The 25,518-nt window shown below is 41.9% G+C and overlaps 1 protein-coding gene across 3 annotated transcripts in view; it reads left to right on the forward strand.

Annotated features, from left to right (window-relative positions):
• LAMA3 (laminin subunit alpha 3) overlaps nucleotides 1-25,518 on the forward strand; it is a 293,103-nt gene that overhangs the window by 225,643 nt on the left and 41,942 nt on the right. For all 3 annotated transcript variants that reach the window (XM_066352202.1, XM_066352204.1, XM_066352205.1), the window contains 12 exons: nucleotides 2,515-2,595; nucleotides 8,022-8,128; nucleotides 11,954-12,004; nucleotides 12,906-13,057; nucleotides 17,933-18,043; nucleotides 18,154-18,265; nucleotides 18,483-18,650; nucleotides 19,840-20,036; nucleotides 21,227-21,343; nucleotides 22,023-22,177; nucleotides 22,445-22,586; nucleotides 23,464-23,566. In XM_066352202.1, coding sequence (XP_066208299.1) covers nucleotides 2,515-2,595; nucleotides 8,022-8,128; nucleotides 11,954-12,004; nucleotides 12,906-13,057; nucleotides 17,933-18,043; nucleotides 18,154-18,265; nucleotides 18,483-18,650; nucleotides 19,840-20,036; nucleotides 21,227-21,343; nucleotides 22,023-22,177; nucleotides 22,445-22,586; nucleotides 23,464-23,566 — 1,496 coding nt within the window. The remainder of the gene's footprint in view (nucleotides 1-2,514; nucleotides 2,596-8,021; nucleotides 8,129-11,953; nucleotides 12,005-12,905; nucleotides 13,058-17,932; nucleotides 18,044-18,153; nucleotides 18,266-18,482; nucleotides 18,651-19,839; nucleotides 20,037-21,226; nucleotides 21,344-22,022; nucleotides 22,178-22,444; nucleotides 22,587-23,463; nucleotides 23,567-25,518) is intronic.

Genomic DNA, 25,518 nt, shown 5'->3' on the forward strand with positions numbered 1-25,518 from the left:
CTAGAGTACAGCGTGTGGACTTGACCTGGATGAGGCTGGTGGGGTTGGGTCAGAGGGTCTAGCCTGCTAGAGTACAGCGTGTGGACTTTACCTGGATGAGGCTGGTGGGGTTGGGTCAGAGGGTCTAGCCTGCTAGAGTACAGCGTGTGGACTTTACCTGGATGAGGCTGGTGGGGTTGGGTCAGAGGGTCTAGCCTGCTAGAGTACAACATGTGGACTTGACCTGGATGAGGCTGGTGGGGTTGGGTCAGAGGGTCCAGCCTGCTAGAGTACAGCGTGTGGACTTTACCTGGATGAGGCTGGTGGGGTTGGGTCAGAGGGTCCAGCCTGCTAGAGTACAGCGTGTGGACTTTACCTGGATGAGGCTGGTGGGGTTGGGTCAGAGGGTCCAGCCTGCTAGAGTACAGCGTGTGGACTTGACCTGGATGAGGCTGGTGGGGTTGGGTCAGAGGGTCCGGCCTGCTAGAGTACAGCGTGTGGACTTGACCTGGATGAGGCTGGTGGGGTTGGGTCAGAGGGTCCAGCCTGCTAGAGTACAGCGTGTGGGCTTGACCTGCAGTGTGGTGGAAGCCAGGGACAGTGCTGAACCACAGAGTGGTGTGGCCTGAGTTGTCATACAGATTCCAATATGGCCAATAGGTTATGTCAGTGGAAAGAACCATTTTTTTCCTGGCAACCCATGTTCCATTTGGGCTTGGCACCTTCTCATATTCCTGCGCATCATGGCATATTCACTGTGCGTCCAAGCAAAATAGCCCAAGGAACTAAACCAGGAAGAGGCTGATAAAGTATCAGTAGTACACAGGCTCTGCAGCAAGAGTGGGCCGCAAGGCTGACTGAGATCAGCCGAGTAGCAGAGAAATCGGCCAAGTCTTCAAGTGACCGGGAGTCACTTGCTCAAACATGGCTTTTCTGGAGATGTGTGTTTGAAACGTTCAACCTGCTTTGCTATCTATGGATATGATGCTCCTTCAACCTGCCCGGTCCTGCAGCTTTATTTGTAAAGAGATCTATCACTCGACACCAGCCCAGACTTGTTTGAACAGAAGCTGGAGAGAGTAGAAAGCAGTGAGGTTTCCATCGGGTGCTTCAGAAAAGCTTTTCATCTTGGGTGAGAGAGTGTACTGTTTTTATCAAGGTCAGCTCCCCCGTTCCGTGCAGTCGAAGTAACACGCAACTTCTCAGATTTATTAATAAAACCCCATCTTTATCTCATTTTCCTTCCAGCTATATTAATACTGCTGACAAATTTCTAACTGTCCCTTCAGAGCTGTATGTAACTCAGGGTTCACCTACTAGATCAAGAGAAACTTCTCAAAATAAGAATTTTTTGGCCCTGGCTGGTTGGCTCAGCGGTAGAGCATCGGCCTGGTGTACCGGGGACCCAGGTTCGATTCCCGGCCAGGGCACATAGGAGAAGCGCCCATTTGCTTCTCCACACCGCCCCCTCCTTCCTCTCTGTCCCTCTCTTCCCCTCCCACAGCCAAGGCTCCATTGGAGCAAAGATGGCCCGAGCGCTGGGGATGGCTCCTTGGCCTCTGCCCCAGGCGCTAGAGTGACTCTAGTCCCGGCAGAGCAACGCCCCAGAGGGGCAGAGCATTGCCCCCTGGTGGGCAGAGCATCGCCCCTGGTGGGCGTGCCGGGTGGATCCCGGTCGGGCGCATGCAGGAGTCTGTCTGACTGTCTCTCCCTGTTTCCAGCTTCAGAAAAATACAAAAAATAAATAAATAAATAAATAAATAAATAAATAAGATTTTTTTTTAACCATTTTTTTTTATCATTTACATTTAAATGATAAATGGAGATCTACGTCAGTGAGATGTTCCAAGCGCAGACGTAAACTTTTTACAAGGCAACAGGGCATTGTCATGATCTCTTCACTTAATGGGTAAAAAAAAAAAAAAAAAAAAAATAGCTTCTTAAATGTATGCCAGTTTTGAACTACAAGAAAGGGAATCAAAATTCCACAACTTGATGTGAAAAATGTAAAATTCACCAATGATTGTGCCCACAGAGACGTAGCTGACCCCCATGCTTCCGGCCCACGTCCCTCTGGGGGTCTGAGCCTGGGCCTTCCCTGAAGGCAATGTGCCCAATTTAAAAGAATTAGAAGAAACAAGGAGAAAATTTCCCTAAAGAATCAAAGCTCTCTGTTCTTTTGTTCTGCCCAGACTTGTTTTATTTCTTTCTTGTTATTCCTGGAAAAAGTGCTGTTGTAATCATCTCTTCCAAAGTAAGTTACCCTGCTCGGTCTTATGGGAAGGAATGTATTTCTCCAGGCCAAAAATAAATGGCTTCAGTCCTATTCACCAAAATGTGCCAGATGTCAGCTGAAATAATGCATTATTATCTCTACAAGTCTCAATGGGCAAAAGTTTCTTCACACAAAGTGTAGCCCAGACCCTTGGTTTCTGTTTTCACTTCACACAAGTCAATTTTTTTGTGGCAAAAAATAATGAGCATAAAGCTATCGATTTATGTTTTCACTGGGGCTTTGTTCTGTCTTCCTTCAAGTTTTGCCACCGGCTGTGTTGTGACTGGGAGAAGCGTGCAGTGCTTCTGCAAACCCGGATACACAGGAGCGCAGTGTGAAAGGTGCGTGCTGCCCCAACCCCCTCCCTCCTCCCCCCTCCCCCCTCCCCCCTCCCCCCTCCCCCCTCCCCTTCTCCTTCTCCTTCTCCCCTTCCCCTTACCGTTCCCCCCCCCCACCCATCCTGCAGTGGCGGATGGCTCTGCAGGCTGCTGCAGGCACCTGGCTGTGGGTGGGGCTTCCTAGTCGTGGCTCAGAGCTGGGGGTGGGTCTGTTGGTTTCTCTGAGGCTGGAAAAAGGTCTCTCCGGAAAAATTTAAGACTGATTACTTAATAAATCATTAACTTCCTTCTCTTTCCTGTTTTGTACATGTTTCAGAATTTTGAGAATAAGGGCCAATGTGTCATAGCCCTGTATACTCCCCATCATACACCCCTGTAAACCCCTACCCCAGTGCACACCTTTCTATACTCCTTCCCCTTCATATTTCTATACACCCCTTTCCCTCTACATCCATATTCTCCTTCCCCATACATATCGCTACATACCCATACTTCAATATAAATTCATTCCTACACACACATATATATATATGGTCTACCGGCAGGTTCTGTCTGTTTTTGGAATAAAACAAAATACAAATTTTTCTTGCCGTCAATAAACTTTATTAAATAATATAATTGCCATTATTATTAATGATTTCTTGCCAGCGTGAGGGCAATTTGTATATCCCATTTTTGAAAAATGTTTTATCTTTTGATGTGAAAAATTGAACCAGTGCTTGTTTGATATCTTCTTCATTTTTGAATTTTTTGCCCTTCAAAAAATTTTGTAAGGACAAAAACAGGTGATAGTCGGAGGGTGCTAAGTCCGGGGAATATAGTGGATGCGACAGAATTTCCCAGCCTAGTTCTGCAATTTTTTGACGAGTCCCCAAAGCGGCATGTGGCCTGGCATTACCATGATGCAGTATGGTGTTCCTCCTATTGAACATCGCCGGCCTCTTTTCTAAACTTTGTTTCAGTTAATTTGCTACGTCAGTATGTATACATTAAGTGATAAAAATAGAGAGGCACACATGCGCCAAATATACATGTGCTTACGTGTCAAAACTTGTGATAGAAATGGACAGAACTTTCCGGTAGACCATATATATATATATATATATATATATATATATATATACACACACACATACATACATACATACATACACACACACACACACACACACCTACCCCCCCCCACACACACACACATTTCTACTTGCCTGGACACACACACAAACTCTACAGACTCCTACACATACATACATATCCACAGCCATAGACATTCCTACACACACATACCCCTCTAAATCCCCACACAATATTTCAAGAGTAGCTACTATGCATAGGACACTCCCAAGTATTGTAAAGGCTATAGAAGGTAGTTACAAGCTAGCTGGGAATATAACGCGCGCACACACACACACACACACACGTGCGTATCTGGAAAAGTAACGGTATAACAAATGAATCACATGGACAACCTGTTTTTAAATTTAAAATTCCTTTATCATAAAATCAATACATATTTCTTATAAAAATGATGTAATGCAGATGAGCAAAGAACAGCAGCCAACCACGCCCCTACAGAGTCCTCACTTGCAATCCTATTCGTAATCATTTAACCTACAGAAAACCACTGTTACAAGCTTGTTGTATATTATGACAGATCATTTCTATAAGCACAGACTTTTTCTTATTTTACTTTCTGTTTTGACTTGTTTTCTCACCTACAGTATGTTAGTAATATCTTTCCATATCAGTAAGTATTCATTGATAACATTGTGTCAGGACCTAGAGTTCTACTAACATCCATACTACCTGCTATTGACCTTGGAGATAGTGTTACTGGTTTCCACTCAGCACAGAACCAGAAGTAGGTCCTTTTAACTAAATTTCTGTATACAGAAATCCTTAAGATATGATTGTAGAAGTAGATGCCTTGGGTCAAAGCATAGCAAAATTTGGGAGCTTTTGATACATTTTGCAAAATTGCTCTCCAGAGAAGTTGCATTTGTTTACATTCCTACTGACAGCACAAGAATAACTGCCCCAGTGGATCCTAAAAATGACCAGTTTTTCAAATGTTTGCCAACTTAATAGAAAAACATTGTATGTCATTTTAATTGACGTCTTTGATAATCAGATTGGATTTTCTTCGTGTGCTTATTGACCTTTTGTAAATCTTTCAAATTGCTCTCAGGTCGTCATCAATATTTTCTAGTCTATTCCCATACCACCCTGAATGCGCCCACTATCATCTGATCTCAGACACTAAGCAGGGTCAGGCCTGGTTGATAGGTTGATATTTGGATAGGAGACCAATATATTCTAGTGGAACCTTTTTAAATTTTTTATTGGTTTGTATAATTTTTAGAGTAAATTAATTTTTAATACTATAAATTGCCACTATTCTTCTCATTTTATTTTCTGTTTGTATATATTTTTTATCTTGTTTTTGTCTATTCTAGACAGGTAGCAGTTAAGTGTTATTTGTACCTATTCTTTTATCCTTCAGGATTTCAGCCATTAGTGCCATGCACAGAGAGGCAATATAAATGTTTATGCATATTTTATTTTGGCACTTTTATGGTTTTATTTCTTACATTTAAATCTTCATGTTTGGTGAGAATTTGGAACCTACCTCTTGGGGGTATTACATTCATATGGTAGATAGATACAGGATCAACCTGTAAGGCAAAAATGGAACCAAGTTCAAATAGTGTTGACTATCTCAAGATCCCATCTCTTGATAATCCAGGGACCATGTTGCATGAAATACACACAGTGCTTGGCTCCACTCAGCAGTGCACTCAGTTGAGTGAGGTGTCCACTCTTGGAGAACAAGGAAGATAGACCCCCTGGGAAAGCGCAGATTTACATTCCCCATGCCTGACTCACTGGAGGCTGTGCGCTCACTGAGTGAGTGGGGCCAGCACCCCGGCTGTTGTTCCCTCTTACTGTCACACTCTCATGCTCACTCCCTTTTGCCAGCTACCTTCAATTGACTCCACTAAAGCTAAATGTCGGGTATACAAAATTCCCATATAAACCTGGACTTGTTTCTGTACATTTTAATTTGGTTCTTGTGCCATTGTCACGTCTGTTTCATTTCTGAAAGTATAAAATGCCTTGGAACAAGTAAGTATTTGACGGAGCAAGACTCCCCCTGTAACCCTTATTTAAAACATTTTCATTCATTGATTATTCTGGCATGTTATTTTTTCTGGATAAACTTTAGAAGAGTTATACCAAATTTCAGAAAACAGAAAATTTATTTCACTGAATTATATGATAAGGTGGGGCCTCTCTAGACTGGGGTTATCTGAAATATCTCATGGATGAGGTGGGCCTTAAGTAGTTTGAAGGATGACTGGAGCCCAGTGGAGCTGCAAGGGGAAGGTGGACGGTGGCTCAGGTCAGGGAAGAAATGCAAGAAAGGGCCCAGAGGGACCTGCTGTGGGTGGCAGGGGAAGTGCCTTATTGGAACTGTCGTCTAAGGGTCTGGAACTGTCTATCCTTGAGCAAAAAGTAGCAATTCAAGTTTTGTCTGTTTTCCATTTCAGCAAGGGAAACATTGCCCACACTTGCCTCACATCTATTATTCATTCTTTTCTTCAATGAAGATCTCAGTGTATACCCTCACTGTGCTAAGCACTAGAGGCATATTAGCAACCAGAACACAGACTCTGCCCTCAAGGATTTCTGCAGTCTAGTGGTAGACCAACAGACAAATAAGCTGTTAAAGTAGTGAGAGAGAACATAACCGGGCGAAGCTGGGATGCAGTAGGAGAGGCATCCAACATCCTTTAGGGGCAAGGGACAGAGGGGCAGCTATGCTGGGACAGCTAGGATGGATGAGGTTAATGAGAGTTCATTTTTGTCCACACCCTCTCCAACACTTGTTATTACTTGTCTGGTTGAGAACAGCCATCCTAACAGGTGTGAGGTGGTATCTCATTGCAGTTTTTATTTGCATTTCCCTAATAGCTATTAAAGTTGAGCATCTTTTCATATATCCGTTGGCCATTTGGATGTCTTCTTGGGAGCAGTGTCTATTCAGGTCCTCTGCCTGGTTTTTTAATTGGATTGTTTGTTTGATGTTGAGTGGTATGATCTCTTTATATATTTCGGCTATTAACCCCTTGTCAGAGCTGTTGTTTTGCAAATATCGTCTCCCACTCTGTTGTTTGCCTTTTTGTTTTGTTAGTTGTTTCTTTTGATAGTGACAAAAGATTTAACTTTGGGTGGGGGGGTCACACAATGCAGTATATAGGTGATGTATCATAGAACTGTACACTTAAAACCAATATAATTTTATTAACCAATATCACATCAATAAATTTTTAAAGGTGGGTGGGGTGGGGAATGGGACTTGGGGAGATCTTCCAGGCTCTGTGATTTAAAAGCTATGAGGCCCCCACCTGGGAGAGACACCCTGATTCAGTCCTCCTTGTGGTTCTTCACGGACAATGAAGCAGAAAACAACAATGGGCTGGATAGGACATCCATCTGGCAGGCAGCTGATTTGAAAAGAGAAGTTCTTAATTAGCAGGTCTTCTTTGGCTTATGTTTGTTACATTTGCTGTCTCAAGGAAGCATGCTATTGTTTCTTTTAAACTTTTTAAAACACTTTCACAGGTAACTGTTTTTTCAGTGTCAAATTTTTTCATTTGTTAAACATTTATGAAGCACCCACTCTGTGCCAGGCATCAGGCCCGGCTCAGTCATTAACTGTGCATTGATAAATACAACGACAGTATAGAGTAAAAGTAGGATACGTAGAAGCTACTGCTCACCAACTTTAGGGAATCAGGGAATGTGCAGAAACTCCAGTATTTTCAGCCTTTTGTATAGGGCATTTTCACCAATGAAATAAAAGCTGGTTTTGCATCTCATTTGCATAATCAAACAACTTTCTTTGACTTGTTTGCTTTTCTGATGTTCTTGTTTAATTAAAGTAAATCAAATGCTTCTTTTTTTTAATTGCTTTGTATTCATTTTAAAACATCCCCTAATTTTTGTGAGCAGTATAGCTGGGCAGAGGAGGGAGCAGACCAGCAGGTGAGAGACTAGGAAAAGCTTCCCGGCTCATGAGCCGGCTCTGGGGCATGTTGCCTAAATCACCCCTGATTTCCATATTGATCAAACCATGGGCTCCTGCATGTATTTTGTTGACTTGCCATTTGGCTCTAGGGGTACTTGTGGATTCTGTCCTTGGGTGTCAAGGAGGAAGGAAGCAACCTCTGCCTGCCTTCCACTCTCAGATTTGCATTTCAAGACAGAAATATCTGTACTGAGACACATTCATTCTTGAAAATCTACATCAGCCTTCCTCTGATAGGGTTACAATATCCCATACAGGGAGTGAGAGGTTGAGAAAACTGGGTGGAATACACAATGAGTTGTTTGAGTGTTTCTCCTCTTTTCTCTGTTTTGTGTAGGTGTGCACCAGGATATTTCGGTAATCCCCAGAAATTTGGAGGTAGCTGCCAACCATGCAGTTGTAATAGCAATGGCCATTTGGGCAGTTGTGACCCCATAACAGGAGGTAAGACCAACTCATACCTCTGTTCATCTGCATTTATTAGACTAGTATAAAGTCACAGGTGAAGAACCCAAGTAAACACTTTCAGAAAGCATGATGCCCAATGCCAGCTAACAAATTCTCCCCTTATTTTGATTACCTGTGGAATGCCTAGGTGGTATTTTCAACTAGTGGTGAATAACTTACTTCAGTTAGGTTTGTGGTTTTTTTTTAACAGAGACAGAGAGAGAGTCAGAGAGAGGGATAGACAGGGACAGACAGACAGGAACGGAGAGAGATGAGAAGCATCAATCATTAGTTTTTCGTTGTGCATTGCAACACCTTAATTGTTCATTGACTGCCTTCTCGTACATGCCTTGACCACGGGCCTTCAGCAGACCGAGTAACCCCTTGCTCGAGCCAGCGGCCTTGGGCTCAAGCTGGTGAGCTTTTGCTCAAACCAGATGAGCCCCAAGCTGGTGACCTTGGGGTCTCGAACCTGGGTCTTCCACATCCCAGTCCGACGCTCTATCCACTGCACCACCACCTGGTCAGGCAGTTAGGTATTTTTTTAAGTAAATTGTTTTTAAAACTCAACTAAGTACTCTTTCTCTAAGAGCAATAAATGTTCCAGGATATAGGTAGTATATGAGATGGATTTTACATATCAAGAAAAAGGTAATTAGTGGGAAATAAGAAGAACTTGAAAGAAAAAGGAAGACTATCATTTTCCTTGTTTGACAGAGAATATTAATGTGATTTAATGCCAAACCCTTAGATAAAGTCTCTCACCTTATCGTTATGAACAAAACCTTGAGCATGTGGATTAGATTTGGTGAAGTGATTTTTCCCAAAGGAACGGCAGAGTAATTGCATTATTATCAGTCTGGGATGAGGTGTCTGTTTTCATGCCTGAGGGCTTCATCCTTGGCTCCATCCTCAGTGTCAACTCAACACTGTTTATTTGAACGGAAATACAGTTCTCAGATGACACCAAGTTCAGAGAGAGCAAATGCCTCCTATGTCATATTTAGAATACAAATGGACCTCAACAGCCTGGAATAATGGGCTCATTCTAACCAGCCAAAATTATGTTAGGAATAAGCATAAAGTCCTATAGTTGAATAGGGGGAAAATCAACCTTTAACTGTGTGGTAAGTGGGATATGGCTTAATAGTAGGAGGTATAAAAAGACTAGGGTTTTAGTTGCAGTAAGTTCAATATGGCTTAGAAGAGTAAAGTGGCCTAAGACACCTTATACCATGTCCACTGAGTCCCAGTATCTAAAAACAGGCAGTCCCCATCCCTGGGTAGGCTGATCCTGTAAGTCCTCTCGCGGGACTTATACAACAGACGAGCTACAGTGAAGAAGGATTGATAAGCCAGTGAAGAGAAAACTTGGAGAGTGCCTATTTGAAAGGCTGATGCGCAGGAGAAGGGTTGGCTATGTTCTGTGAGGGCTAGAACCTACACCAAATAGTGGAAGCTGGAGGGAAATTATTTTAAAGGATCTTAAGAAAGAAAGTGTTAAATATTTAAAGATGACAAAGACTTTTAAAAGGAGGTGAGTTCTACTGTTATTGGAGGTGTTCAAAGAGAAGTTGCAACATTACACACAACTTCTTCATGGGGTTAATGTCTTTTCAACCCTCTTCCCACCTAGTCTAACAACAAAAATAAGCAATGTGAAATAAAGTAAATATTATTCCAAAAATGGAAGAAAATGTTCACACAGGAGACTTTTTTGTTCCTGTGAACTTCTTTTCCTCCTTTCTTTTTCTTTCAGTTAATAATGTACAGATTCCTTGATGGGCAAAACTCAAACTTGTGGAGAAAACTGCATTGATAAATAAATCATGCAGTAAGTCAGGTCCCCCACACACTGTTCCAGGAGCTTGTGAAGGAAATAAAATGTCTTTCCTGGCTGTAAGGCACTTACAGTCTAATTGAGGAAATAAAAGTGACATAACTATGTATCCTGAAAATAATAAGTAAATGATTTTTTTAAAAAGATGAGTTATGGCCTGACCAGGCAGTGGCACAGTGTATACAGCATTGGCCTGGGATGCAGAGGACCCAGGATCGAAATGCCAAGGTCACCAGCTTGAGTGAGGGCTCATCAGCTTGAGCACAGGGTTGCTGGCTTGAGCGTGGGATCATAGACACGACCCCATTATTGCTGGCTTGAGCCCAAATGTCACTGACTTGAAGCCCAAGGTCACTGGCTTGAACCCAAGGCTGCTAGCTTGAGCAGGGGTCATTGGCTCAGCTGGAGCCCCCCACCCTGATCAAAGCACATGTGAGAAAGCAATCAATAAAGAACTAAGGTGCCGCAAGGAAGAACTGATGCTTCTTATCTCTCTCCCCGACTTTCTCTTTCTCTCTAAAAAAAAATAAAAGAATGAGTTACAGAAAATTATGATAATATATAATAAAATAAAATGTATACAAATATATACAAAGGAGACATTGATTGTCTTTGAGTAGTAGGATCCAGGGTGATGTTTTTATCTTATTTTTCTGATTTTCCCAAATTTTTTGTGGTGCATTTTTATTATTTTTTACAAGGAAAAGTATAAGTGATTTAAAATATATGTGTATACACACAGTGAGGAACGTGGCCTGCAGCTGAGAAGAACAAACATGAAGGTCTCCTTTTAGCATATCTAGGAACTTGTCAAGCTCAGTTTTCCTGTGGTGCAGTTTGATGATTTCACGGGGGAAGAGAGAGGGTGTTTCAGAGTCAGGATGCATGGCATGGGAAACAGAGGTGAGGGAGGGGATAAGCAATGTGCGAGGATCAGTAGGCTTTCCTGACTACAGCTGAGAACCTCAGAATTTGGCTTCTGTTTAAGGCTGTTGGCAGTGTAGGTCCACTAACATTGTGTGCATATCTCTCCCACAGCATCTGTCACACTGTTGTGTAATTTGTCTATCTCCCCCATGGGACCATCAAACCACAGAACAACAGGGATTTTTGTACTGGTGTCTTTGTATTTCCTGCACCTAGTATAGGACCCTGGTACACCATAGATCATGGGTCCCCAAACTTTTTACACAGGGGGCCAGTTCACTGTCCCTCAGACCATTGGAGGGCCAGATTATAAAAAAAAAAACTATGAACAAATCCCTATGCACACTGCACATATCTTATTTTAAAGTAAAAAAACAAAACAGAAACAAATACAATATTTAAAGTAAAAAACAAGTAAATTTAAATCAATAAACTGACCAGTATTTCAATGGGAACTACGGGCCTGCTTTTGGCTAATGAGATGGTCAATGTCTGGTTCCATATTTGTCACTGCTAGCTGTAACAAGTGATGTGATGTGCTTCCGGAGCCGTGAGGCATGCATCCCACGTCACTGGAAGTAGTACTGTATGTGAGCGATGCCATGCTTTGCGTCTCTCACTGACCACCAATGAAAGAGGTACCCCTTCCGGAAGTGCGGCGGGGGCCAGATAAATGGCCTCAGGGGGCCGCATGTGGCCCATGGGCCATAGTTTGGGGACCCCTGCCATAGATGCTCAGAGTTACTAAGTTGAATGTTCTTGAGTGGTATTGGAAGAGATGTCAACAGTTATTAGGAGGCTGTCAAATAAAGAAAGCCTCCAAACTAATGATGAGGAGTTTTAATTATATAAAAATGGCATGACCCTTTATAGAGAAGAAACTGAATGCATAATCCGAGAAGCCACAAGACTTCTGGGAGATGAGAAAGATCCAGTGATGCTGGATAGTTTGGTGACTAAAATCTTTCAAAACTAGCTTTTCTGAAAGCCAAGTCAAAAAGCAGATAATGAATAAGCTTAGTAACACCGTCTTCTGTGGTTATTCCTCATTTCAGACTGCATAAACCAAGAACCCAAAGATGGCAGCCCTGGAGAGGAATGTGATGGTGAGTAAAGGAAACACCTTTCCTTTCCAACTTGTAGGTTTTGCTTAAGATATGTGAGCCCCATGCTGGAACACACAGTTGCCATTCTGGGAAAGCAACGTGGGAGGAGGTAAGAGGAGGACTATTTAAGGTCAAACACAGCCTCTGTCAGCTAAGTGCTGTATGACCTTGGGCAAGTGACCTTACTTCTCCAAGCCTCAGTTTCATCATTTGCAAAATGGACATAATAACTATATCAACCTCATTAGGATGGTTGGAAAAATTCTTGTCAATCTCTCATCACAATGCCTGATAAATAGCAATAAATAAATAACTAAAAGCTATTTATTATCTTTCCCCACATATAAATAAGCAACAATTTGCATAGACTTACCATTTCTTCTCCCCCCCCTAGTTTTATTGAGATATAGTTAATATAAAACATTGTATTAGTTTAAGGTGTACAGCATAATAATTTGACATATATATTGCAAAATTATTATCACAGTAAGTTTAGTTAACATCCATCAGCTTACACAGTCAGACATTTTTACTCTTGTGATGAGACCTCTCAAGATCCACTTACTCCCTTAGCAACGATCAAAAGGCAATAATACAGTGTTAACTATAGTCACCATGTTGTACATTACATCCTCAGGACTTACTTGTCTTATAACTGGATATTTATAACTTTGACCACCTTCACCCATTCCCCCTACACCACCATTTCTTTTTAAAATGCATTCTGTCTAGAGATCTCCCTTTTTTGAGTCTGCATTCCTCCCTGGGAAGTCTAGGATTGTGATGTTTGGCCAAGGGTAATCCATGTGTGTGTTAACTGGGCTATAGAGCCCTTTTGCTCTGGTTGCGATCCTGTGGCTCTAGCCTGCAGAATACTTGTCTTTGATTGTGGTCCCTACAGATTGTGACAGCTGTGTGACGACACTCTTGAACGACCTGGCCACCATGGGTGATGAGCTCCACCTCGTCAAGTCTCAGCTGCAGGGCCTGAGTGCCAGTGCGGGCACAATGGAGCAGATGGGGTACTTGGAGACCCAAACAAAGGACCTGAGGGTATAGTAGCCTGTGGGTCCAGCATGGTACTGGCCCAGATTAGATACGTGTTGCCTAGATGCTGCATGAATGAATGAATATTCCTTAAGCGAGAAAGGAGAGGTTGACTCCATTTAAGACTCAGGGGGCTTTCCTTCTTTCTCTGATGTAAATGAAGATTAGATTCTTAAATTGAGGTATAATTGACCTACAGTATTTATTCTTTTCAGGTGTATAACGTAGAGATTTAATATTCATATACATTTTGAAGTGAGCACCACAATAAGTCTAGTGACCTCTGTCACATACAAAGTTGCCACGGTATGATTGCGTATTTTCCCTGTGCTGTTTGTTACTTTTCCGTGACCTGTTTATTTTATAACTGGAAGTTTGTACCCTTCCATTCTCTTCACCTTTACTGTCCCCCCCACCCCACCCCCACTACCCTCTGGCAAACACCAGTTTGTTCTCTGTATCCATTAGTCCATTTCTGTTTTATTTGTTCATTTGTTTTGTATTTTAGATTCCACAAATAAGTGAAATCATACAGTATTAGCCTTCTCCTTTCTGACTTATTTCACTTAGAATAATACATTTTTTACTGGTGGAAGAAAGTACTAGTAAACACACCAAACTAATACTTCTAAGGGAACATTCCTTACTTACTGAATGTTTCCAGGCAAATTTTCCTCATAGTTCAGTATCTATGTTCGGAAGACTCAGTAACAGAGTTGTGTAGAATCGTTATTGACTTTTCTTTAAATGTCTGATGAATTTTCCAGTGAAGCCATGTGGGCCTGAGTTTTCTTTGTTGTAAGTCTTCTTTTACTTTTCTTTTTAAAAAATAAACCATAAGTTCATTTTTTTTAAATAGATATGAGCCTAGCGTGCGGAGGACCCGGGTTCGATTCCCGGCCAGGGCACACAGGAGAAGCGCCCATTTGCTTCTCCACCCCTCCGCCGCGCTTTCCTCTCTGTCTCTCTCTTCCCCTCCCGCAGCCAAGGCTCCATTGGAGCAAAGATGGCCTGGGCGCTGGGGATGGCTCTGTGGCCTCTGCCCCAGGCGCTAGAGTGGCTCTGGTCGCAACATGGCGACGCCCAGGATGGGCAGAGCATCGCCCCCTGGTGGGCAGAGCGTCGCCCCATGGTGGGCGTGCCGGGTGGATCCCGGTCGGGCGCATGCGGGAGTCTGTCTGACTGTCTCTCCCTGTTTCCAGCTTCAGAAAAATGAAAAAAAACAAAAACAAAAACAAAAAAATAGATATGAGACTATTTGGGTTACCAACTTCTTCTTGAGTGATATTTAGTAATTTGTGCCTTTAAATAATTTTTTGTTCCATCTAAGTTACCAAATGTATTGACATAAAATTGTTCATAATTTTCTCTTATTATCTGCAAAATCTGTAGTGATGCCCTCGCATTCATTCTATCAATACATATTGGTAATTTGTGTTTATCTCTTTTTTTCTTGATTATTCTGGATAGAGTTTTGTTCATTTTATTTTTATTTCATTGATTTTCTCTTCTGTGTTTCTGTTTTCAATTTTATTGACTTCTGTTTCCACCCATATATTTTTTCCTTCTGCTTGCTTTGTGTTTAACTTGCTATGTTTTCTAGTTTCTTAAGAGGAAAGCTTATTTTACAGAACCAAAACCTTTTTTGTTTTTAATATAAGAATTTAATGCTAAATACTTTCCCCAAGCACCATGGTAGCTGCATCACACATATTTTAAAATGTTTTTTATTTTCATTTAATTCAGAAGATTCTCTAATTTCTCTTGTGACATATCTTTAATCCCTGAGTTTTTTAGAAGTGTGTTAATTTCCAAATTGGGTATTTTATATTATTCCAGTTCTTTTTTTTTTTTTTTTTTTTTGTATTTTTCTGAAGCTAGAAACGGGGAGAGACAGTCAGGCAGACTCCCGCATGCGCCCGACCGGGATCCACCCGGAACGTCCACCAGGGGGCGACGCTCTGCCCACCAGGGGGCGATGCTCTGCCCCTCCAGGGCGTCACTCTGTCGCGACCAGAGCCACTCTAGCGCCTGGGGCAGAGACCAAGGAGCCATCCCCAGCGCCCGGGCCATCTTTGCTCCAATGGAGCCTCGGCTGCGGGAGGGGAAGAGAGAGACAGAGAGGAAGGAGAGGGGGAGGGGTGGAGAAGCAGATGGACGCTTCTCCTGTGTGCCCTGGCCAGGAATCGAACCCGGGACTTCTGCACGCCAGGCCGACGCTCTACCACTGAGCCAACCGGCCAGGGCTATTCCAGTTCTTTTAAATGTGCTGAGATTTGTTTCATAACTCAGAATATGGTCCCCCTGAGAGAGTGTTATATGTTCACTTGTAAAGAAGTTGACCAAGAGAATGTCCTGAGAAGAAGTAGGGTCTAAAGTGCTCCAAAGGGTAAGAGTCAGGCTCCCCCGATGAATTAAGACTGAGAAAAAAAACCCTTGAAACTGCCAAATGCTCATTGTTGGGCAATGGTTATATGAGAACCTAGGAAAGCTACAAACTTACAGCTGGGACCTGGAAAAGATTCATAAACAAGCATCTGTACTGGAATGTGCCATACTCAATATCGCCATAGTGTGCAAGTCCTTAGCTGCTCATGTAAGACCTGGTCCTGGACCGGAGGGTTGGGGGTGGGAGTGGTAATAGCTGTAAGACCACTGGCCAGCGCACAGAGAGTGCAGAGATGGACAGCTCCCACTCGGAACAAGCTTGCAAACACTGTAAACAGACAACTAACAATAAGAAAGACATCTCACAGAAGCAGCAGTCAAAAGATAAGTTCCCTTTCAAGAAAATGAAAATCGTAGGAAACTCTAAAATGACTTTGAAGAATAACAATCAATAGAAGGAACAAAAAATTTAAACACCAAAAAACAAAAAGCAGTAGTTATAAAAAGATCCCATTAAAAATTACAGCAATGAAAAAATATCACTCATTGAAATACAAGAATTCAGTAGATAAGACAAAACCCTAAGCTAGCCTGAGCAGGCGGTGGTGCAGTGGATAGAGCATCAGACTGGGATGCGGAGGACCCAGGTTCGAGACCCCGAGGTTGCCAGCTTGAGAGTGAGCTCATCTGGTTTGAGCAAAAGCTCACCAGCTTAGACCCACGGTCACTGGCTCAAGCAAGGGGTTACTCGGTCTGCTGAAGGCCCACGGTCAAGAAACATGAGAAAGCAATCAATGAACAACTAAGGTGTCGCAACGAAAAACTAATGATTGATGCTTCTCATCTCTCTCAGTTCCTGTCTGTCTGTCCCTGTCTATCCCTCCCTCTGTCTCTGTAAAAAAAAAACCCAAAAAACAAAAACAACAACAAAAAACCCTAAGCTAAACATAGGGAAAGGGCTTTGGGGAAAGTTTAATAAGTGCTTTTAAAGTAAGGGCTGATTGTAAACCCATCAGTGGCTATAGCTGAGTATACAAAGCAAAAAATAATGCTAGAAAAATGACTCTTCTATCAGGATCATTTTAGTCCATGGCTTACAGGCTTAATATAGAGGGGAGGGGGAAAGGCCTTTATATTTTGAGAGAAAAGAATTCACTAGAGCTACTTTGATTTCATCAATACAGCTCTGTACTTCTTCAGTAAAGGGAAGGGGACCATCATTTCAGTACCTGTCCTATGTGCCAGGCTCTGTGCTAAAAGCTTTACTTCACAACATCCTGTGAGGAAAATAGTGTTGTACTCCTTAACAGGCATGGGAATGCTAACTAACTTGCCTAAAATTACACAGCTAGTATGTGCTAGTTCTAGAATTCCAACCAAGAGCAGATTCTAAAGACCATGCTTTACCCCACTGTCCTTTTCACCAGGTGTTCTACCAACGTTCGGCAGAATATGTGCCTCAGTTTCCCAGAGGAACATAAAATAGAACTATTTTCTTGCTATATCACACAAACACTGTGAAAGTTCAGTAAAAATAAGTGTGAGAGAACTAAGTGTTTAATGCTCGTGCAAGCATGCTGTTTCATATGTAATACACGTATGAAACAGCACATTTTCATTCACATTAGCCCACGTATCATCATAAACTACCCAGCAGCTTAATATTATAGTCTCCAAAGTACAGATGAAGGAGATAAGGTACAGTGAGCTTATCTAAGTGGGAACCTGGAGTTTGTACCTTAGCTACGAAACCTATATTCTTTTACCCAACACTGGCTCTCATGTACAAATACAGGAAATAGTATTGCTTTTTCCTACAAAATGACTTAAGGCACTAACAAATATTTTCCAAAAAATTGAAAATAATCACTATTCTAGATATTATGTACAGCAATGTCACCTTCTCAAAGTAATGAAGTAGTTGAGTAACCGCAAAAGTAAGGGGGGCCCTGGACTTTGGTCCTGAAGCAAAACTGGTCAGGCCAGGGCATGGACAAGTCACTCAACTTCTTTGGGCTTCTGTTTTCTCATTTCTAATATGAGGGCAATCCATTAAATGAGCTCTGAGTTCCCCTACTTCTCTAATATTCTTTGAATCTAATGGTCCCTTCAATAAAGTAGCCATAGCACTGTTTTTAGTGTTTTAAAGTTAAATATAGGTTAAAAAGAATAGAATGTATTATAGAATCAGGAAAGTGGTATGTCTCTCATTTCTCTAAGGTTAAATCATTTATTCAAGTAAAGTTTTTCTGGGTTTTTTTTTTCACATTTTTAAATTTTGCTATTTTTTTATTGTAGAACCATATCAGAATTTATATCATGAAGTAGATTCTTCATGTAGCCTATTTCAAAGAACCATGTTTTTCTGTGTGTGAAATCACCATTGGTCTTGCTAAATGAATCTTTTCATATCATTACCAGGTTTACCAAGTTGATGGGACTTCCTCCAAATTTCTACTCTAAAGTGAGATTAACTTTGCTTTTGGCTTTCAGAATCTGCTGCACAACTACCGTTCTGCCATTTCCAATCAGGGCTCAAAACTCGATGGCCTGGAAAAAGAGCTGAGTAATTTGAATCGTGAATTTGACACTTTGCAAGAAAAGGTAATGTGTTAGGTCGCTAACATTAACTTTTTCTTTTTTTTAAAAAAAAAAATTGTTAGTTTCCCTCCCATTAACTTCATTTGTTGCTAATCCATCTATTTTTTATACAGGTTCAAATAAATTCCAGAAAAGCACAAACATTATATAACAATGTTGATCGGACGACACAAAGCGCAAAAGAACTGGACTCAAAGATTAAAAATGTCATCCGAAATGTGCACAGTAAGAAGTTCCTAAATCCAATGACGTTTTATATCACATAGCCGTTTTTGCACACTGAATTTTCCTTTAAGAGTTCAACACTATGAAGAAGATCCTGCAATGATACTAAAAAAACTAATATGAACCCTCCCATAAAAATATCTGCCTTTTTTTTTTTTAAAGTAGTCTGCTGGAGTCCAGAATTCCCTGTTTAATCAACTCCTCGACGTTTTTGCAGTTCTCCTGCGGCAGATCTCGGGGACAGATGGAGGAGGAAACGACTTGCCTGCCGGTGACCCTTCCAGGAAGTTGGCGGAAGCAGAGCGCATGATGAGGGAACTGCGCAGCCGCAACTTTGGGACGCACCTGAGAGAAGCAGAAGCTGAGAAAAGAGAGGCTCAACTCTGTAAGGACATTCCCACACTCTCGCATCCAGTCTGTTCTAATCGGTTTGAAATGCAGTGTGCGAAATACAATATTGAGTCCCCACTTACAGGGGGAGGTGGTGGTCATTTCAGTACATGTTACTGCTAGAGCATCATGTGGTGAAAACAGGTAGCCCATCCAAGTTACTAAGAGGTTGCATAACATCTTACCATCATGCAAACAAACAAAAAAGATTCTTCCCCTAAGATATTAGGTACTGATACCCTTGTTTCCATTTCCATTTTTATTCTTCTTCCATTCAGCTCCTCCAAACATTCTCATTATATCATTTTTGAATGGTCACCTCACCACCATTGGGGTTTGAATTATAAACTGATATTAGCACCATTATTACAAAAACAAAAAAAATGGATATAGTAGAAATTAGCTGACTATATCTAAAGAGTTAATTAAAGAAAATAACTTATTGGTTCAAAACTGAGAAATATTAGCTTGGTGCATATTTTTTCCAATACTGTTTATTATTCTCTAGTAAAATAATGTTATCAATGGTTAATTAATAACTGTTATAGATAGTAGCAGTTTTCTTTTAGGATTCGTATTGTTTAAAGTTAGCCTTGGCTTTTAACTGCAAGGAGACAGAAATAGTAGTAGGAAAGCATGTGCTATTCCATGTTTTCAACTGCTGTTCCATGGGCCAGTCCACCAGAAATTTCATGTCTGTCCACGAAAGAGGTAACTACCCTGATGTTGTATGAAGATTATAGACCCAATGATATTAGTAGAACTCACTAATGCTTAGGGCGATTTCTGCCTTAAAGGACCCCAAAATAATTCCCCTATTTTCACTAGTCCCCAAGTGTAAAAAGGTTGAAAACCACTGTATACTCTGCAGATCTAGTAGTTCAGATCCCTAAGCTGACAGGTCATGCAATCTTGGGTCATAACCTCATTTCTCAGTTTCCATTTTCTTATCTGAAATATGAGAATAAGTACTGTTTTCATGTGGTTATCATAAAAGTTAACAAGACAATGGGTGCAATGCACAGAACAGGTGCTGCATAATGTTAGTTTCCTCTCCTATTCCCTCATAAATTAAAAAAACAACAACCATGAAATGATTAGAAATTCAGTTCTCCTGTAGTCTTTGTAACTTAGCTGAAAAAAATGCATCTCTTAAGTGGAAAACATAAAGCGATGTATTACAGTGCTGAATCGGATAAGGAGCTGGCTGGAAACCCACCAGGTGGAGAACAATGGTCTTGTTAAGAGCATCCTGGACTCTTTAAATGAATATGAAGCCAAACTCACTGGCCTCCGTACTATGCTAGAGGAGGCAACTGCCCAGGCAAAGAAGGCCACTGGTCTCAATCAAGACAACGAGAGGACTTTGGAATCTCTCAAGGTGAGTTCACAGATGGAATCTGTATACTTTCATTAATGACAAGGTTGAGGGAGATGGATCTTTACTGTTGATTAAATGGCATAGCCAGGGACCTGTCTGTACATCCAGTCCGTAGGCATCTCTTTGTATGGTGAACCCTCTGAGCAAACAGGAACAAGGCATTAAATGGGAAACCAAAGTCATTCCTACTCAGTTACCAGAAAAGATTCTAAACTTAAACCACAGAGAAAGCAGAGCAAACTGCTCCCCACCCCCCCTCTGGCTGATAGAGTGCTCAAGGAATAATGTTACCAAGTAGATGAGAAAATAAGCTAATATTGTTATTAATTCAAAGTATATAATATGTTTTAAATAACTTTTTGTGGCAAGTGTGTAAATATCATTATCATAGTCACAAGCAAGGGCATTGTAAGCCATTACTTGCTTTTCAGAAAATAAATATAGGCCTCATGCAAGAGCTGCAATGACAGAATTCAGAGCTCAAGATTCTATAGTATCTATTTTCAGTGGTGGACACTGTATGCTAAAGCAACAACAAAAGTGTGAGAGGTTATGAAATGGCAGTAAGATCTACTTAGAATAACATAGGACTGACTCTGAAACTTGAAAAAAGAGAATAAATAATATCTTAGCAGATGGAATATGCTTTATTCCAAAACCCTCTTTCCATAGTAACACCTCTGCTAAAGTCCTGATTATGCCAAGCCAAGGGAGAAGGGTCCAATTTTCTGGGTCTCTGAACTTTGGCAGCCTCCCAGTCTGGCATTCTCAGATCCTGTGTGCTCTCTCTCTTGTTGAAGTCTATCTACATCCTCATGGGGACTGGCTCATATATGTGGTTGGTGCTGGTTTATTTAGTTAAAACTCCCTCATTCTTCTCCACAAATCAGAGCTTAATTATATATCCTCCTATATATGACTGGGATGACCCCAGGATAGAAACTCCCTTCACCAAGGATAACTGTTGTTTCCACAGCATGTAGTGTGAGAAACGATGACAGCACACCCGTGCTGCGAAGAGAACTGATTGCCCCACACTTTGTGGTTGCCTATCTTTAAGTTCATCTCTAGGCAACTAAGAAACCATTCTGACTCTGAAATTACATGCTGTTGTCCAACAAATATGCCTGTGCCTGCTGATCATACATATATTCTGTAGCGCCAGCAGATACTCTTTTTATTCTCTCCAGAGACACGTTAACGAAATGAATTCCCTGCAGAGTGATTTCACCAAGTCTCTAGCCACTGCAGACTCTTCCTTACGGCAAACCAACGATCTGCTGCAGCTGTTGGAGAAAAGCCAGGAGGTAGAGACAAAATTTGTTCTCCAGAAAATCAAAACACACTTAAATTATATTGCAAGGACACTAGGAGGTGGGCTGACCTATTTTTTTCCCCTCTAGTATATGTCTTTTAGTTGGAAGGAAATATACCAAAATGCCCATCGCGGTGCTCTCCTGGAGGAGGGGCATGAATGATTTTTCTTCTTTGTGTCTCTTTATATTACTTAACTTGTCTGCAGTTAGCTGATGTTCCTTTTATAATTTAAAAAATTGAAATACTGTTTTAAAAATATCAAGCAAACCTTTAGTAGCAGAAAACATTTAGGACCGATAAAAGGTAGACAACATTTCTTAAACTGATGGGCATTTTGAAAATACCTTTTTATGATTGCTATTTCCAAATCAGAAGAAAGGTATGTTGGTTTAGTCCAACTTGACATGAATGATATCAGTGTGCTATTATAAAAACTATCAAAGTTACTACCCACCATAAGGAAAATGTTCACATGGTAGTTAAACCTGAGCCAATGTTATCAGCGCCACTATCTGAAGTAATCAAAGACTAATTGGTATAGTGAAGGGGTTTAGAAAACAAATTTTTTGTTGCTTCCTAGAAACAGGTTATTTATGACAGAGTTCAAGAAAATGGCACATACGTTCTTTGCTTAAATTGACACTGTCTCTGTTTACTTGGAAAAAATAGGAATATAAAAAATTTGCTGCCTCTGTAAATGAAGTAAGACATGAACTAAGTGACAAAGTGAGAGAACTTGCCAAATCCGCCAGCAAAGCGTCGCTGGTGGCGGAGGCAGAGAAGCATGCGCAGTCCTTACGGGAGCTGGCGAAGCAGCTGGAGGAGTGAGTGTGGGCCGTGGCGGTGCAACAGGTCCCCAGGGGTGAAACCCGCCCCCCAGGTGGGCTGGGTCTCCAGAGCAGGGTGTAGGGCAGGCCCAGGGCCCAGTCCCACCTACAGCCCAGATTGATCCCCAATTTCGTCCGTGGGCAGAGCTGCAGGGCCTCCCCATCCCCCCGCCCCCCACTCCAGGTCTCCATGTGCCAAATGAATGGGGGCTCAGCGGCGGGCAGGGGAGGGCTGCTGGAGCCGGTCACCCACATGTGTTCCAGCATCAAGAGGAATGCCAGCGCGGATGAGCTGGTGCGCTGTGCTGTGGACGCGGCCACCGCCTATGAGAACATCCTCAACGCCATCAAAGCGGCCGAGGATGCCACGGACAAGGCCAGCAGTGCATCTGAGTCTGCCCTCCAGGTGGGCACGGGCCCAGCACTTCCTCTCAATGCACTCTGGAGAGGACTCGCTTTCTTATTTTCTTCCTTAGTGCTCTGAGACACATATGTATTAAAAAACAAACAAACAAACAAAAAAACAAAAAACAAAAAACAAAAAAAAAAACACATTTTAAATCAGAACTTGTTGCATAGAATAGACTTGAACTTGCTCCAGATATGGGTCATTTCTGTATTTACATGACTGATACCTAGCACAATTTTTAACATTTTGTAAAATTAGATAGAGATTATACTAGTCATCAATTTTGAACCGAGATAACTATTATATCCTGCCTCTTATCAGATATGCTTATTAGGTATTAAAATTAACTAAAGAAGAGAGATTTCTTGTGTGTGCACAATTTGATGGTCATTTATTTCATATTCTTGGTCTTATACCTCACCATATCAGTGGACTCCTCTGGGATCTTATATAAACCATATACTATTCCTATATTTAAAAATAAATTAAAAAAATATTCAGTATCAAAGAAGTAGGGGAAAGGCCTTATTGAAATGTTGAAGACTTTTTACCTCCCAAAGACTAAAAACCTGAAAGCAGTTCAGTTCTGTCTTCAGTTATTGCAGAGGCTATTGTACAAGTGACAGTGAGGAAATGGGACCGGTGTCACATAATTCATCAGTATGTCACCAGAGATGGGTCCATTTCCCTAAGACACAGTTGTCCACCAAGATCCTAACTCTATCTTTTAAGGAACTGTCTTTTTAAATCTCCTCCCCTTCGACCTCATTCTTTAAAGATGAAAAATAAGGGCACTGAAGTAGGATGAAAAATCTTACTCCACGTTTCCTGAGCTCCACCACACGCTTAAGGCTGATAAATGCTTTGCTTTCAGACAGTGATAAAGGAAGATCTTCCAAGAAAAGCGAAAACCCTGAGTTCTGACAGTGATAAACTGTTAAATGAAGCCCAGATAACACAGAAGCAGCTACAACAAGGTACTGGGGGTGATATGGGGGTGGGGGGGGGCATCAGGTTATAGTCAGTGGTTTGAAAACAACCTATAGGACCAGGAGAGACAGTCCTAGGAAAAAAAAATGCCCTTCCTGAATCTCAGTGTTGATACTGATTTGTAACTTCAAGGTTTATTTTATAGATTTGATGTTTCTACACAATATTCTAAGATATACTGAATTAACTAGAACTTTATGATTATAAATAAATCTTGAGGGTGATAAGCCTGTTTTGGCCCGGCTTTCAGGGGGCTGTTTCATTTCATCTACTTGTGACTGTGGCACTGGGAATCCCCATAGTGTAGTAGAGGTATGTGCAGTGCTGGAGGGGAGAGAGTGAGGCAGACTGCAGCGTGTGCCCCAGCCAGATCTACCTGGCAGCCCCATCTGAGGCCAATACTTGAGTACCAAACTATTTTTAGCATGTTAGGCTGATGCACTCCAACAGAGCTATCCCCAAGGCCCAGGGCCACACTCAAACCAAGCATGCCACTGGCTGTGGGAGGGGAAGAGGGAGAGAAGGGAGAGAGTGGGAGGGGAAGAGGGAGAGAAGGGAGAGAGTGGGGGGAAAGCTGTTGGTCACTTCTCCTGTGTGCCCTGACCAGGAATCGAATTCGGGAGATACATATGCCAGGCCGACACTCTATCCACTGAGCTACCAGCCAGGGCCTCGAAATCTCTTAAGTCCTGAAATCTTAGCAATTAAAATTATCAAAATCCACTACCACTATGAAACACGAGAATTTTTAATTATAAATTTTATCATCAACATTTTTTTCATTTATTTAATTAGAAAAAGAAAATACCCATCTAAATCTCACCAAACTCCTGTCTTCTGAAAATGTTGTCTCTTGATTTTCTTTGGTCCTACCTGGTCATTCAGGACTGAGCAGCCACCTGAAGGCCCCCAGCCGTCACTCCCCTTCTTACCCTTTCAGAGCAGTTAGATAGCTTCTACTAGTAACTTTCCTCCCTCCCTCCATTCCTTCCTTCCTTCCTTTCTTTTTCTTTCCTTCATCTATGAAAATTAAATACATGAAAAATAAAATCTATGTATTAACACAGAATCATTTACCTAGCAAATTTCAAGAATTAAAATTTCCTTGTATGATATGTTCTCTACAAAATTAAAGCTAGGACGTGAAGATCAGTGTTTTAAATAAGCTTAGGATGCTAGCTACATTGTTGCTTTTTTGGTTTGTTTTCTACCAGCTTTATTTTTTTTCTCTTTTTACCTTTTGATCTCCTACACCCATTTCTCTCCCCCCTCCACCTCTGGCAACCACCCATCTATTCCCTCTGTCTATAAACTTTTTGTTGTTGTTTTTAGATGTTACTTACAAGAAAGATTGTATGGTTTTTGTCTGCATTGTTATTTATGTGAGTTTATTTTTATTTTTATTTTTTTCATTTTTCTGAAGCTGGAAACAGGGAGAGACAGTCAGACAGACTCCCGCATGCGCCCGACCGGGATCCACCCGGCACGCCCACCATGGGGCGACGCTCTGCCCAGCAGGGGGCGATGCTCTGCCCATCCTGGGCGTCGCCATGTTGCGACCAGAGCCACTCTAGCGCCTGAGGCAGAGGCCACAGAGCCATCCCCAGCGCCCGGGCCATATTTGCTCCAATGGAGCCTTGGCTGCGGGAGGGGAAGAGAGAGACAGAGAGGAAAGCGCGGCGGAGGGGTGGAGAAGCAAATGGGCGCTTCTCCTGTGTGCCCTGGCCGGGAATCGAACCCGGGTCCTCCGCACGCTAGGCCGACGCTCTACCGCTGAGCCAACCGGCCAGGGCCTCTGCATTGTTATTTAAACCAGTCCTGGAATCATAATTGAAGCCATCAATCCTCAATTTGGTCTTAAAGCATTCATTGGTCATTTCCCATGACCTCTAAGTGGCAATAGTATCAACTAGGAATGTCTCTGAGCTCTGCTTGTTTC

Source organism: Saccopteryx leptura, chromosome 11 (genome assembly GCF_036850995.1).
Source record: "Saccopteryx leptura isolate mSacLep1 chromosome 11, mSacLep1_pri_phased_curated, whole genome shotgun sequence".
Taxonomy (NCBI): domain Eukaryota; kingdom Metazoa; phylum Chordata; class Mammalia; order Chiroptera; family Emballonuridae; genus Saccopteryx; species Saccopteryx leptura.